Genomic DNA, 17,007 nt, shown 5'->3' on the forward strand with positions numbered 1-17,007 from the left:
TAGTAAGAGGAATAAAGGAATACCCTTACCACTTCAGTTCTACAAGTTGCAGCATCTGAAAATTTGGCACCTGCAAGATCTGATTTTAGTATTTAAGGCTTTGAGCGGGTTGAGTAAATTAAATGTAAGGGGGAAAAATAATAACTAGAAAGGGAAGTTGCAGGATTGATGTGCAGAAACTTGCTTTCGGCCAGACAGTGCTTACTAGAATAATCTTCCAACTGGCATTGTGGAAGTGGGGAGTTTGAACAAATTTAGAGGCTTAACAAATTATTAGAATGGACAGCTGGCCATGTCTAGCTTTTTCTTTTGTCCTCTAAATGTTTATATAGCATTTTATAAAGATAGGAAAGTTCTTTCAATGTTCAATCTGAACTTTCTATACAATGTATACCAACCATTGAGAACCTATTACTAATAGGATGGTGAAGATGGGAATTTAGAGCTGCCTCCATAGTGAGTGGCTGTTCACTTTAATATTATTTTTTTTCTTTAATATTTTCTATTTTAAATGCATATTTATTAAATGAATGGCATTCAGGCTATCCCTTGTCATCAAGTGATGTATGCTCCAAAACATTTATAAATATTGTAGACAAGGTGTTTATAAAATATACAGATTAGCATATAATATGGTGAATGGTAATCTGCATATTTTGCACACACCTTGTCTACAATGTTTTCAAACCTATCATATTTAAAACTACCTTAAACTTTCTATTTGCCTTTTAGTGTAAGTATTTCTAAACATTTAGAAAATAAAAAACTAGTAACACGGTGTGTATTTTTTGAACTATGTAATAAAATTAATATAAATTGAATTTTTTCATTTAATTGTTTCTACAACAGTTTTTTTTTTTTTTTGCTTTCCCTTAGCCCTTCCTACAAAAATTAAAATAATTCATTCAAAATTACTCAAAATTCTCATGGTTGATATATACTAAACAACCATTTAAAATTATTAGGAGGTAGTTAAGCCAAGTAATTGTAACAAAAAATTATGCAGTCAGCTAACATTAATCCTATATTAACAGTCTGTTTACAACAATCATGGAATACATTAAATACAAAGGAAAACAAAAATTTTTAAAATGTGTTTTACTCTCAGTGCTTTGCTGCTCCTTTTAAAACTGAAGTATCTGGTAACTGCGCATACTGTATAAGCTTGCTTCCTCACATCATTTAGCCAATATTAATACTAAATGGGAAATATTCAAAGAAATACGAGGGGCAGTCAATAAATATTTACCCTCACCTAGAAATATTTGGGCTAGCAATTTCACATTATGTTTATATATACACACACACTACTAATGTCTCATAAGTTAATGTATATTTGTTTATTTTTCTAGATTCATCGGTCACTGAACTTGAACTAAGAATACAGCAAGGGGTGGTATTGTTGGAAAGGGTTAAGTTCTAGTCCATTACAAAATTTCTTCATCTACAAGGCATATGAAGCAAAACAAATCCATGAGGAGATGAAAGCTGTATATGGGAAGGACTGTCTGGCATATAAGACTGAAAAACTGCAAAAGGCAAGTTAAGTGTGTGAGCAAAGCAAGGTGCAAGGGAAACCTTGCACCCAAGAGAAGGAAGACTCATCCCAGCCACAGTCCCTACCACTGTAGCTAAAGTGGAACAGATGTGCGACTTATGTCTGTCCTTGAAGACAGATGTGTGACTATAAATTTTATAGCAAATGAAGTGAACATAGCCATGGGTCTGTTTGCACCATAATGCACGAGTTCCTGCACATGTATAAAGTATTAGCCCAATTGGTTTTGAGATTGTTGACATCTCGACAGCTTCACAGGAAACAGCGTTCTGAACAATTGCCATGGGGTTAACCCTGAGGCGGGGAAAAGAATAGGATCCACAATTAAGGATGCAATACATGATTGTGGTCAGGAGTGGAATTGTGAGAAACATCAGAAGTAGAATTACATGAGAAACATAAGTTTGTTAAAGGGAAATCACCTCTAATTAATCTTAAAAAGTTATTATGAAATTTTCATGGGGGGGGGGAACTAAATGCAAAGAAAAACGGATGCTTGCCCTTGAAAATAATGTACCTGGGAGCTCGTCATGGACTCAAGACTAGTAACCCATCAAGTGATGCACTCCCGATTCAGGCCCCAGAACAGAATAACCAAGTGCAAACTGCTGTGGTTCAAAAGGACTTAGTTCTATTAGGAGACTCCATTTTTAGGGAATTTTGTAATAACAATAAGTGGACTAGAATCAGGGTATATCTGCTGGGAGCAATGATTAATAATGTCAACAACAGACTGTCAGATTTTAAGGGGGGTAAAGTGATTATTATTCATGTGGGGACTAATGATATTAAGCCACACGATCTGATGATTTGTTAGACAAATATAGGACCATGCTGAAGAAATGCCACGAGTTATATAAATGTCTGTCTGCAATTCTGACAAGGCACAATAGGAGGGATTATATGCCAAAAGCCTTGTGGATTAACTAAAGACTTGAAGGACTCTGCAAGGCTTTTGGGGGGAAATTTTTATCAGCTCAGCCCACACTTGCAGGGCTTGCATATACCTTAAGCATTCTTGCTTGTTACTGCAACAAGTCATATTAGCAAGATGTTCTGACATCAGAAACGTTTCAAATAAGTGGGTAGTTAATGCCAGGAAAGCAAGCTTCAGTAACTTCAAGGGGTGTATCAGGTTAATTAACTATACAAGACCACTAAGTATTAATTGTTTGTACAGTAATGTCAGAAGTGTCATCAATAAAATGAGTGAATTCGAACTGCTGGTTAGGACAAGTAACTGGTTAGGATATAATAGGGCTTATGCAAACATTGTGCCATCCAGAAATAGGGGATGATGGGTTTCACTACGGTATGTACAATGTATTTAAGAAGGATAAAGCAGGTAGAAGGAGTGATTGGGTCATGCTTCTTATCAAAAGCATGCCCTAGCACTATGAAAGTTTTCCTGGATTCAGACATTTCGTATACTAGTATAGAATCTGTATGATGTTAGATAGTCGGAAGCAAAATGAGAGCGGGAGAAATCTACAGGCCAGGTGATTGTGAAGATTATGATGAGAGCCTCTACATGCAAACAGAATGGGCAAGTAAGCATGAATGTCTTACTATGGGTGATTTTAATTTGCTTCTAATTGACTGGAGCAAATGGGAAGAAAACTCTACTTGGGGAACAAAATTTTTAAATCAACTAGATGATTGTTATTTGTATCAACATGTCAGGGAAAGTATTAGGGAAAAGAATATTCTAGACCTGATCATCACCCATGAACCAGATGACATAATAGGGCTGACAGTACAGGAACCAGTAACAGGAAGTGATCACGGAGTTTTACAGTGGACGATGAAAAGAGAGGTAGCAATAGTTAAAGGCAACGGAAAGGAAATTGCAATGGCTTAAGGTGCTACATGGCCTCTATTAACTGGATAGATATCTCACAGAGAGCAAATACAATTGAATTATGGTATACCTTAAAAACGTTAATCACAGAAGCCCTGAATACATATATACCATTAAAAAAATACTCCGCAAGAAGGATTCAAAGTTAGATTAATAATGAAGTTGCCAGATTACTTGAGCAGAAAAAGACGGTGTTGAAAAGTTATAGAGCAATAAAAAGTACTGAAGCCTATAACAGCTACAAATTTATTTGTAAAAGTTCCACAGAAAAGATTAGGCTGGCAAAGGCAGATGAGAAATCACTGGCAAAGAGAGCAAAATGTGGGAATAAATACTTCTTCACATATATAAATGCAAAGAAAAGGACAAATCAGATAGGGCCCTTATGTAATGGATGTGGGATAGTATTAGATATGCCCAGTGATGTTGCAGATGAACTCAACAGTTACTATGCATCGATATTTACAGAAGAAAAACCGTTGATGTTCACATGATTATTTAATGAAAAACCTTGCAAGCCTACAGGCCAGTAAAACTCCTGGAATTGATGGCATATACTCTATAATTTTAAGGAATGCAGCAAGTGATGCATTGAACCATTAAGGCTAATTATGAGATCATCACTGGACTCATAAGAGATTCCACTAAATTGGAAAAATGCCAATGTATCATAAAATACATAAAAGCAGTTCTAAGAATGTAGTGGGAAATTACCTTCAGTAGTAGGGAAAATCATGGAGGCAATGATCAAGGGTGTAATTCACGATCATTTAGATAGAAATGGACTTCTGAAAGATACAAAGCATGGTTTGTAAATGGGAAAATCATGTCTAACAAATCTGGTTAGCTATTTTGACAGGGTCACTCATGAGCTGGAACAGGTTGGAATCAGGGAAAATCCTTAGATGGATAGTAGGATGGCTTAGGGGAAGGAGGCAGTGTTGTGATAAATGGTTATTTCTCAGATTGGGTTAATGTAAGAAGTGGGGTGCCTCAAGGATCAGTATTGGGACCACTATTGTTTTTGATTTTCTTAAATCAATGAAGGGATAGAGGGCAGATGTCTAAATTTGTAGATGATGTAAAAATTGGTAGAATAGTTAATGATCACTGCCAAGCAGAGCTTCTTCAGAGTGATCTAGATAGACTTCAGGGATGGTCAGAGAAGTGGCAAGTATGCTTTACTTCAACAAAATGCAAGGTCTTACACCTGGGGAACAGTAAACCCAAAATAACTTATACACTTGGTGGAGATGAACTAAAGTCTATAGAGGAAAATAGGGGCTTGGGAGTTACGATACAGTCAGACATGAAGTTCTCCAAGCATTGTAGACAGGTTGCAAGTAAGGCCCATGGTGTCCTACTGATGATTTATCAAACATTTGCTAGTAGAGATAAGGACGTCATAATCCCATTATACAAGGCTATTGTTACGACCACACTTGGAATACTGTGTTAAAGTATAGAGAGCGCACCTAAAAAAAGACATCAAGCTCCTTGAAGGGGTCCAAAGACAGGTAACTCGCTTAGTGAGATTGGCAACAGGGCGTCCACATGAGGAAATACTTTGATTATGTGCGTTGCACAGCTTGGAAACTAGGCATCTTAGAAAACATTTGATTGCGGTAGTTAAGGCTTAAAGTGGCAAAAGTAAAATGAATAAGGACAAAATTTTCGCAGTAATAAATGATTCTAGAATCAGGGCCATAAATTCAGGGCCAAGTTATGGGGGGTTAGACTAGATTGCAGGAAGTTTTATTTTAGCCAGCAAGTTAGAAATTACTGGAATAAGTTACCTACATGGGTGGTTGAGGCTGACAGTTTGAGAAAATTCAAAGGTCAGCTGGATAGTTACCTACAAGAGAAGGGAAATGCACAGGTTTTTATTTCCTTTTCTTTTATTAATTATTTTTTTATATATATACACTATTTTACTTCTTTCTTTTTTTTTTGTTTTTTTTGGCTGGTGCAGCATAAGCCTTAGTCTTTCTCGCACCATATGGCCATTACTAATAACTTTAGCATAGTATATTTAGATTTTGCTAAACCTTTTGATGCTGGTTATTTGGCAGTAGTTCAGCTAAGTTTTATAACATAAGTGGTATGGCATCCCCTGACAGGAGATGAACTTTAACCTTGACTTTTGAGAAAAGTATTTAGAACTGTGCTTACATTACACTAGTGTTTGAGCTTTTAGCAGTAGACTGCAATAACTTATTACATTTCGGCTAAGGTAAAGAAAGCCAACATGAGAACCACGGCAAACTACAGTAAACTTATCGGACAAACTGGTTTGCTGCTATCACAATTTCTCCCTGCATTCTCAGTAAACAGACGGTGCGTGTTATCGGCAGTGGCAGTAGAAATTGAGAATGATATACTGTCTGACATGTAGGAGACAGACAATGTAATGATTAGTTTTTTTTTCTCATTATTAAAAGCAGATTATTGGAGATCATATGTGTTTTTGCTATTAAATAAAATCATATTACTGATTTCTTTTTACATTTTTAAAATTAGAGATTTCCTGACCTGACCTTAAAGGTTAAGTTAGGAACTAATAGGAAAAGAAAGAAAGATTGTTTATATACATATATAAGTATCATAATGTCAATCAATCACTTAATGCTATAATGTTATCATCTGTTGTGTTCACACAATAATCAGTACATTCGCCTGTCACGCCTACATGTCAATCAATATATTGTTCTTGACTTCTACTACCAATAACATGCGCACTGTCTGTTTACCAAGAAACTGTGGCAGATGTTTTATATACAATATTCAAATATTTTAGTAGCAGGGACAAAGCAATAATTATTCAGGGACAAAGAGAGGTTTGGAAATCTCATTTCAGGAAAATGTGGATCTGCTGGGAAAAAGCGAAATGAGCAATGAGGTTGTGATCCTGGATCCATCCAAATGATGTCGCAACATCCATTTCACACACTGTAAGACCGAGTCCATACACTGCTACAAAAATGCATAGCCCAGAAGACCCCAAACTTTTATACCTCGAGTACACTTGAAAAGTTTTCATAAATTTCACACATCTCTCACATTCCAGAACAAGTACAAATAAACAGATTTGACCTAAAATATGCTATGAACATACATACTTTTATAAATAATTATATACTTTAATACATTTAATCTCAAAAAAATAAAATAAAAATAATAGAAAAAAGCACTTCATACCTGGATTAGTGGGATGGTTTGTCATTATTTTGTAAAAAAAGTGTTTCATGCAACCAATTCACCCCTCAAAAAAAAACAAAAAATGTGACTAGGGGAGGGTGATAGGCCCACACTTTGGGAACCTCTGGCATTGCCCATTGTTAACTGCTACACTGGTAAATCAGCTGTAAATCAAATGTTATAAAACAATTAAAATGAAGCCAGGTAAGCAAAAACATCTTTCTTCTAGGCAATTCCCAAAAGATGTCTGTGAGATGCCAGTGACAAGTGCCCAATCTTCCCATAGAGCTTTGATTTTGCTGGATAACATGAATGGCTAACAAAAATACAAACATTCATGTTGCATGCCATACACACATGAGCATTTGGGTTTCAATCCATGAGATCGGTGAATTTCTAAACGATAACAACAAAAACTTTATTATTATTATTGGTTTCTCTTGTTTATTTTTGTCATATATTTTTAAGCGGGTGTAGCAAATCATACATAATAGCTCACCATCCATCAATACAGCAAAGAAAAAACTAAAAATTAATTTTTTATATAATTAAAACAAAAATGGGGTACCAAACAGGCAGTCCATGAATGTCCTTGTTAAATTAAGGCCTAGTAATGGAAGATTAAGGGAAGGGGCAGACAGATGCTTGGATGCAAACTAGATTATTTTTATTTTTTAAGCATGATGCCAAATAAGCCTTACTCCCTTGCTTTGATTTAAACTAAAAACAGTTTTCCATCATCCCTTCACATATAATCAATGGACATTGTTCTTCGTGGACTATTTATTAGTGGAGTCTCCAGGGTTTGGCATTGGGCCCACTGTTATTTTCTATATTTATCAATGTTATTGATAAAGGGGTTTTTTTTTTTTTTTTTTTTGTAGTTGTTGGCGCATCGGCTTCTGTGGCCATAATGCACCTCCCAAGGTTTTTGCAGTACTTTGATCCAGGCCCGAGGCGGGATTCAAACCCGCAACCTTTGGGTTGCCAGGCAGGCACTTTACCCACACAGCTAGCCTGGTCAGCATTGATGAAGGTATATCAGGCTTAATATCAAAGTTTGCAGAAGATACGAAAGTTGGCATGGTTGTTAATGACAGTATGTTACTGCAACAGGATCTAGAAAATTTAGGCAGATGGGCCGAGAGGTGGCAACTGAAGTTTAACATTGACAAATGCAAAGTACTGCATATGAGTAATAGAAACTCCAGAGTAATGTACCAACTGTGCAGTACTACACTAAGTTGGTAGTGGAGAATGAAAAAGAGCTGGGGATAATTATGCAGTCAGATATGAAGTTTTCTGAGCAGTGCAGCTGCCACACCAGTTCATGGGGTCTTATTATTTGGTTGTTTTTTTTTAGGAGCATTAGCAACTAAGGCCATTTTGGTCTGTGGGGATATGCAGTGGTCATTCCCCAACCTTTCCGCATCCTCCGTATTTGGTGGATCATGGGCTCGAACCCCAGTCTAATCAAGAAGTGTGCTACGCACTGCTGCTCCTGCCCACCTGGCTACGGAGGCGCCCACAGGGTATTGTCAAATATACACAATATACTTTGCTAACAGGGATAAGGAAGTGATCCCTTTGTACAAGGATGGTCAGGCCACACTTTGAGTACTGCATACAGGTCTAGAGGCCTCATTTTAGGAAGGATGTAGAGCTGCTGGAACAAGTACAGAGAAGGGCAACAAGATTGGTGAGGGGAACAAAGGGGTGCCCTTAATAAGAAAGGCTAAAGTTCTGCAAATTGCAGCATCTGGAAACCAGGCCCCTGTGAGGCCTGGTTTCCAGATGGTTTTTGATGGTTCTGCCACTAGAGAAGCACTGCTGGGTATGGTTTCATTAAAAGAAAGAACCAGAGATCTTGATATATTTAACAAATTCAAAAATTTTATTGAAAAAAATTAAATTACCACTATTTAAGCTCCCATCAATAACAACAGATGGAGCTAAAGAAATGGCAGGGCATCTTAACGGATTCATCACATTGTGCCAAAAGGATGGTGAATTCTCAGATTTTTTGATTTTCCACTGTATCATCCACCAACAAGTGTTAACCAGCAAAAGATTAAATGCTAAAAGTGTTATGGACCTAGATTTCAAAATCGTGAATTCCATCAGAGGACAATCTCTTCAAAGGAGACTTTTCAAAATGCAATTCGACAAAAATGTACCAGATTTGATATTAAACACACAGATGTGAGGTGGCTGAGTGGAGAAAGTCTCTGCAGAGATTTTGAAATTTGCTGAATGAAATTAAAAAATTTGTTGATCAAACTTTTTTGGGGAGATGATTATCAGCAGCTATAAGATACAGAGTGGTTGTGTGATCTGGCTTTTTGGCAAATTTTACCAGTAAATTAAGTGATCTGAATTTTGGAATTGCAAGGAACAAATAAAAATGTGGGTCACATGATCAGTAGTATTTCTGCGTATAAATATCAATTTTTGGCAATGGCTAAGGATCTAAAAGAAAAAAAATTCAATTATTCTGCAAATATGCAAGATCATTTGCAAAAATATCCTGTTTTTGAATTTAACTGTGGAAATATGTTTCTGAAATTGAGAAAGTTGTGGATGATTTTGAAATCAGATTCAGTGATTTTAAAACAATTGAAGACATTGTTCAATATATTTCTTATCCATTTAATGTCGACTTAGATACGAGACAAATTTCAGAAAAAAATCACTGAGATTTTCACAGAGAAAATATTACTTGAAAATGAAATTATTACATTGTGAAACGATTCTTTCTAAAAGCCAGATCATTAGAAAAAGATATTTGGAAATATGTTTGCCGAGAAAAGTACCCAAATGTAAAAAAATGCAGTAAACTTTTAAATTGCTGTTTTCATTCCACGTATCTATGTGAATTGGCCTTTTTATATTTGAAACAAAGACTCACTCTACTCTTACGGACTTGCATACAAAAGATTCTTTATGGTTAGCCTTATCACAGTATATCCTCCATTTTGAAAGCTTGGCAGATGACATTAAGACATAAACTTCACATAAATTAAAAAAAAAAATAATATGTATGAATTTAAAATAAGAATTCTGAATTGTATTTAATTTTAAAATTTATAAACAACATTTTTCAATACATGTTGATTAACTTTTTAAACCACGTGCAATGAATTCTTGAAATGGTAGATCGCAGCACAATTTGAAGAAAAAAAGTAGATCGCATCACAGACTTAAGTTGGCCAACCCTGCTGTATAAGCTTGCTTTCTTGCATCATATGCCTCTAATGCTAATGCTAAAATTCTTTATGAATTTGTTGGACCTTTAAATAAGCAAAGAATTCTAAGTTTATGGTATAGGAAAGGGATAAACCAGATTCAGATTGGCCCAATAGCTCTGAATGGCATATCTATTGATGATCCTGTTCAGGTTGCTCACAAAATGAATAAATATCTTGCAACTACATTCACCTGAAAGATTTTGCAGATCGGAATCCAGAAGTACACGGATTTATAACTGGGAACTAAATGATTGTGATAACTGAGAAGAAAGTGAAAGACAAATAATTGAAATTAAAAGTATGAGGCCCATAGGGCTGACGGAATCTATCCAATTATATTAAAAGCAACAGCAAATAAGGTAACCCTCACCTATAATTATGAGAACATCCTTGGATTCAGGAGCATTCCCTATGGATTCAAAATGTGCAAATGTCTCCCCCAATCCACAAAGAGGAATCAAAGGGTGACATATAATTAAAAATCTGTAAGCTTGACTTCTGTTCCAAGGATGCTGTGATTTCCATATAACTGCATTTTTTCTGTCTATCTAGGCAGAAATGCAGCTATATGGCAATCACAGCATGGATTTGTTGAGGAGCAGTCTTGTCTGGCCAATCTTATTGGATACTATAATGCAATCACAAAGGAAAGCAAAAAATTTATTTTGACATCAAAGTTATTAGATTTCAGAAATGCTTTTGCTACAGTTCCACAAAAAAGACTATAAATTGGAGCAGTGTGGAATTAGGCACAAGTTACTTCTATGGATAAAGGATGGCTGAGAGGGAGAATACAGCCTGGTTTTTAATGGGCTCTGCTCTTCTTGGTCTAATGTCATCCCAGGGTCCAGTGCTGTGCATGTTGTTGTTGTTTTCAATATTTATCAATAATATTGATGAAGGAATATCAGGCTTATTGTCTAACTTTACAGACAATACAAAGCAAGGGTTTATTTTTTTTTTAATGAAAAACCCTATATACGAGAAGTATTAGAATCTAGAGGTTGTAGGTTGAGAAGATGAAAGGAAATACTTGTTTACAATAAGTCAGGAAATATGTATGAAGGGAAGTTTTTCCAGAAAACAGAAGGTGAATGAATAAATGGGGAAGAAGAAAAGTTAGTTCGGTGAGTTTGAAGTTGGGCAGTAAAAGTATGTTAACTGGTTGCAACGGCACATATTCAGACTGATTTTGAAGAAAAACTAGGAATTATAGAAGCTAATTCAGTAGAACAGTGCCCATGAAAGTATCTATAGAAAAGGCATGCAGCAGAGGTCAGGAAATATGTATGAAGGGAAGTTTTTCCAGAAAACAGAAGGTGAATGAATAAATGGGGAAGAAGAAACGTTAGTTCAGTGAGTTTGAAGTTAGGCAGTAAAAGGATGCTAACTGGTTGCGACGGCACATATTCAGACTGGTTTTGAAGAAAGACTAGGAATTATAGAAGCTAATTCAGTAGAACAGTGCCCAAAAGTATCTATAGAAAAGGCATGCAGCAGAAAGAGAATGTCTATGAGACAAAGAATGGAGAGACTTTATTAGAGATGGGTCATTAATTAATCTAAATGCCCTCTTTTGAATGGAGTCTAGAAGCAGCATGAGAGAGGTTTTGGGGCACTACCCCAGATTTGGGAACAATATTCAGTGGTAGGTTAGATTTAAGATATGTACGGAGTGAGCAGCTGTTTGGAAGAAAAGTAACACTGAGAGTGAAAGAGAAAATCCAGTTTTTTTTATGCAGAGGAAGCAATATTTGTGTTCTGTATATGTATGCCAAGAGTGAGCTCAGAAGTCAGGATAATCCCTAATTGACATATATGATCTTGTCTAGAAATCTGACTGTCATAAAAGATAAGCATAGGAGCAGAAGAATTCTTTTTGTGAGATAAGGCAGGACTGAGTTTCAGAAGGTTCAAAATCATCTAAGTTATCTTTTCCCCACTAGAGAATTACCTGGTGATCAGCATTTAAGGAATTGGTAGTGAATATTCAAGTTGAAGATGGTTGTGCAGGAGGTTTCTCAAACTGAAAGGTGGAATACAATGTGCAATCACCAGCAAACTATGGATAGGATTTCCAGTCAATGGAAAACTGTCATTAATATAAAAGAGTGGAAGAAAGAACTAAACTTTGAGGAACACTATCATTAGTGGAGAAATCATCATTAGTAGTGAACAGCCAGAGAGAAAACTGGATACCCAATTACAATGATAGTAATCAGGTAATTACAATGATAATGCTACTGCAACAAGATCTTTGCACTCATTGGGAAAAGAATAGTTACTGAAGTTTAACATTGACAAATGCAAGGTATTGCATATGGATAGCAATAATTCAGAATAACGGACCAACTATGTGGAACCACACTGTTATAGAGAATGAAAGAGACCTGAGTATAACTGTGCAGTCAGACATGAAGTTCTCTGAACAAATGGGTAGTGGGTTATTATGAAGCTCTATGATGACAATGCATATGGATTGTTATGACGACTCACAAGGTTTTGTCAAAATACAGAGGCATTTTGCCAGCAAGGTTATTATACCACTATATAAGGCAAAGGTAAGGCCACATCTTTGGTATTGCATACAAGTCCGAAAGTCTCATTTTAGGAAGGATGTGAGTGCAGAACGGGTACAAAAAAGGGCAACAAGATTAGTGAGGGGAAACAAAAGCTTCTCTTACCAAGAAAGACTTGTTCTGCAACCTGCAGCATCCATTTCCAGAAGCTACATTTTGCAGAACAAGTTTTGAGGTGTTTAAGGTTCTGAACAGATTGAGTAAGCTAAATACTGATTGCATCCTTACTCTAGCTCAGACAACACACAAGAGGGCATAAATTTAAACTGAAGAAAGATGATTGCAAGACAAATATGCAGGAATGAACTTCCATCATGTTGTGGAAGTAGTTGGTTTAAATAAATTTAAGGAAGAATTTTAAAAAATTCTTAGAGAGGATAGACAGGTGATATGAGAGGTTTTTTTTTTTTTTGGCTGATTCTGCACAAGCCTGCTTCTCTGCATCAATTGCTAATACCAATAAGGAACAGGAGTTAAGCTTTTTAACAAAAATATTTTTTAAAAAAATTAGATTTTTGATGAGTTAAAATTTAAAAACACCAAATGACTTATCATTTGACAAGCTAAACAAATAATAATAAATAAATTTTCTGTTAATACTCCGAGACGACCAAATGATCAGAGGAGTTCGCAAGATAGACGGAATACAAGAAACAGCACTGTATTCAGCAGTCACGGACTTGAACCCCGGTCAAGGCACATGTACTTATGCACCCTAACCACTAGGCTACGGCGGCACTGATCATATATTTATAATTCAAAGTGGCTAAAAAAGAATTCTTAGGAAACTGAAAAAAAGTACTAGAAAATAATGGCAGCAAAAAGATAACATGAAAGTAGAGGCTGCTAAATGGCATCTTCCCCTCCCCCCCATTGTAATACTATCTTGACAGATGGCACCCAAACAGTAAGTTACCATCTCTCCAATGAGTGCAAAATTGTTCCTAAAATATGACTTGGCTTTTGTCTTCTTATAGCATAACAGTTTTTGTTTCTTTGGATATAGAAATTTGGTGAAAGATTTGTTTATATATTCACTCCATTATCAGTCTTAGTAAAAATGCAGTAATATTCCATATTTATAATTAAATAACATTCTTTTAAATGACAACATATCCTAATGTAAAAACTTTGGTGTTTTCAGGCAATAAGTTTTAATCATGCACATCAAGACTCGCCATAAATCATATTTTTATGTCACCAGAGATAGGAAAAAATGTTTGTTTATAATTTTTAAATGAATCCCATCTCATAATAGTGTGTGTGTGTGTGCGCGCGCGCGCACGCACTCACACATATGTACACACACACACACACGCATATATATATATATACGAGGTGGTTTTGATAAGTTTCCAGCCTGACAAGGAAAAAATCTGAATAGATGAAAATCCTTTTAGTATGTTGTTACCCAATGTTTCATAACATGTTGTGCAAAAAGTCATTCATTTCCTGATAGTAGTAATTTTTTTTTACAGATCTGAAACGACCATGGCAAAGCAAAGTGTGAGTTTTTCCAAATTTGAGAACAGAGCCATCATCAAGTACCTCTTCTCCAAGAAAATGGGAGCCAAAGAAATTTATGTTGAATTGAAACAAACAATGGCCAAGGAGTGCCCTTCATACAGCACACTGAAATCGTGGGTGGCGAATTTCAGGAGGGAGGAAGAACAAGCACAGAAGAGGAAAGACCAGGAAGACCCAGGACCGTAGTGACTGTAGAAATTGTCAAGTGTCCACAACCTGATCCTTGCACACAGGAGGATGGGTTTGTATCATGTAGCAGACACTCTACACATCAGTTTGGATTGGGTGAATTACATCGTGCATGAAGAATTGTGTATAAGAAAACTGTCTGCCAAGTAGGTTCCCAAACTCTTGACAGCTGATGACAGGAGGAAAAGAAGGGAATGTATGAAGGCACTTTTGGACTGTTTTTCAAGTAGTGCAAGCAATGTTATTCAATGAATAGTGACAGTTGATGAAACACCCTTATACGTATATGATCCTGAGACCAAAAATCAATCCATGCAGTGGTGCCATGATGGATCATCATGACCCAAAAAAATTTTGCAGACAGAAATCTGCAGGGAAACTGATGGGTGTGATATTGTGAGGGAATAATACGCAGCAAATACCTGGAAAAAAGGCACCACCTTGAATGCTGAATGTTATGTGGTCATGTTAGATAAACTGCATGCCGCTTTGAAGGAAAAGAGGCGGGAAAAGTTGTCAAAAAGCATCCTTTTCCTCCAAGACAATGCTCACTGCCACAAGGCCAGAATTGCAATGGAGAAAATTCATGACTTGCAGTATAAAATAACTGAACATCCCCTTATTCTCCAGACCTTGCCCTCTCAGACTATTATCTGTTCCCCAACCTCAAAAGGCACCTCAAAGGTACTACATTTAGGGACACAAGAGACGTTATATCAGCAGTAGAGGGGTAGTTTGCAAACAAAGACTTCTATTACCATGGAATAGAATTGCTGCAGGAATGTTGCACCAAGTATCAACCTGGAAGGGAACTATGTTGAATAAAATGACATTCATTTGCCACTGGCGCCATGTTTTCTTTTTGAGGTCGGAAACTTATCAAAACCCCCTCGTATATATACATACCACACAGTGTGTGTGTGTGTGTGTGTATATATATATATGTATGTGTGTGTGTGTGTGTACACAAAAAAAAAATAAATAATACAATAATAAAAGGTGGACAACTGGATTATTCTATCATCATACTTCCCAGTAACACATTGTTATTACAGTCTATCTGACCTGTAAAATGGAGACTCCTTCAAAAAATGCTACATGAATAGCAGTATTTTTAAAGTAATAGTTATGCTTATAATCAATCTGTATAGGAAACCGACATTAATTTTTAGTTGTATACATGTAAACGTTCGCATCAATCCTTTTGTCATTATGGAAATTCTGATGTATGAAAAACTGTTCAAAGTTAACAGCAATAACGTCAGGTAATAACTTTTTGTTTCTCGCTATGTTCACAAATGAAATCAGTATGAAATGAAATGACTATGTCCACCGAATGCTGGGAATAATGTCTCAATTTGTATCTACTTGGCTGTGAAAACTTCCTGAAACTCGTAACAGATATCTGGTTTATATACCAACCGACAACTCCTATAACCCGCTTCGTCTTAGCTTCATTTACTTCCAACCTTATTATCAAAGGGCATCCATATTATATTTTTCAGGTAGTATTTTTGACACCTGGAGATAGTTAAGATATGAAATTACGACAAAACTTGCGAAATCAGAATTAGGATCACTTAACATAAGGTTATATAGGCTCATGACACAACAGATTAACCTAATAAATTCTCACGGGATTGGTTTCCAGTAACCTTATCAAAACGTATTACTTTTGCCAGTTGGCTGTCCGGAAAAATTTTTAATCAGACTCATCAATATATAAATAATGAATCATGAAATGCACAACTATATTAATTAACAAAACAAAAAACGAATCGGGAAAATGCAATAAAAAGATATTACAATGACAATTAAGAAAAAAAGAAAGAAAGAAAGTCTCCTACTAGCTTCGCTAAACTTCATTCCGTGCCTGAACTTAAACAGTAATTTTAATTACTATTTACCTCAAAAACTGAAGCCTGATGAACATTTTTAGTCGAATTTACAGTAACACTTTCCATTCCAACTCGAGTATGTCTCGCTACATCAGCCGCCATATTAAGCTAATAGGTTGTCACGCACCCTTTTTCTGTTGATTGGACACCACAGAAAACATTCTTCTACTATTGGTTTTCACCAAAACATCACTCTAGGGGAAACTCGGTTACCATGGTTTAACAATTTTTTTCCGATTTTTTTTATTATTAATTTGTATCTTTTTACTGTGTAACAGTATCTTAATAAAGTCATACTATAAATCCACAATCTCCTCTGTAAAAGTATATTAAATGTGACTAAAGTGTATTGTATTAGACTATATAAATAAGTGCATGTATTTTACAGTCGAATGACTGTAAAATAACTGCATTCTACTATGCTGCCTAATGAATTTCAGTTATTTAGCATTTACTTGAAGAAACTAAGCGTCAGTATATTGTATCTGTAAATTGTGGGTATTCTATGGTCAGTTACTTGCTTTGAGGGATGAAAAACCCGAGTTTTTGATGAAAAAAATGATGCAACCGTCCTGAGACCGGCTAACTCGACCAGCCTCGCGCAGCTAACACAGCGGTTACAGTCGGCGTCCACGATTTGGAAGCGCAATTCCATCTACAGCAGCAACTTACCGAGAAATTTTATTATCGATGAGTTAGTTAGTCTCGAGCAAGCGTTCTACATTTTCTTTTTTTTTTTTTTTTCCCTCTAGGAACTTGGATTCGTCATATCACAAAACAGCCGACACACCATGCGTGCTGACACTTCGTAGCCATTTCAAATTACGTAATGCAATTTGAAAAATTTTCATGTCTCTCATAGTAATGCTTCCGTTACAAGTTTCACATCCGTCCCCCAAGTTATAAAACATATTTGTTTCTTTAATTTCATATAAACAATAACTAAGCG

The 17,007-nt window shown here is 35.9% G+C and overlaps 1 protein-coding gene across 2 annotated transcripts in view; it reads right to left on the reverse strand.

Annotated features, from left to right (window-relative positions):
* Window positions 1-16,151, reverse strand: part of LOC150086811 (uncharacterized) — a 281,569-nt gene extending 265,418 nt beyond the window's left edge. For both annotated transcript variants that reach the window (XM_090372770.1, XM_090372769.1), the window contains exon 1: window positions 16,068-16,151. In XM_090372770.1, the coding sequence (XP_090228896.1) occupies window positions 16,068-16,124 (57 nt within the window). In that variant the 5' untranslated portion in view covers window positions 16,125-16,151. The remainder of the gene's footprint in view (window positions 1-16,067) is intronic.
* Between the last annotated feature and the right edge of the window lie 856 nt (window positions 16,152-17,007).

The sequence above is a fragment of the Mastigoproctus giganteus genome, chromosome 4, assembly GCF_048544385.1.
Source record: "Mastigoproctus giganteus isolate SK-2022 chromosome 4, ASM4854438v1, whole genome shotgun sequence".
Classification (NCBI taxonomy): domain Eukaryota; kingdom Metazoa; phylum Arthropoda; class Arachnida; order Uropygi; family Thelyphonidae; genus Mastigoproctus; species Mastigoproctus giganteus.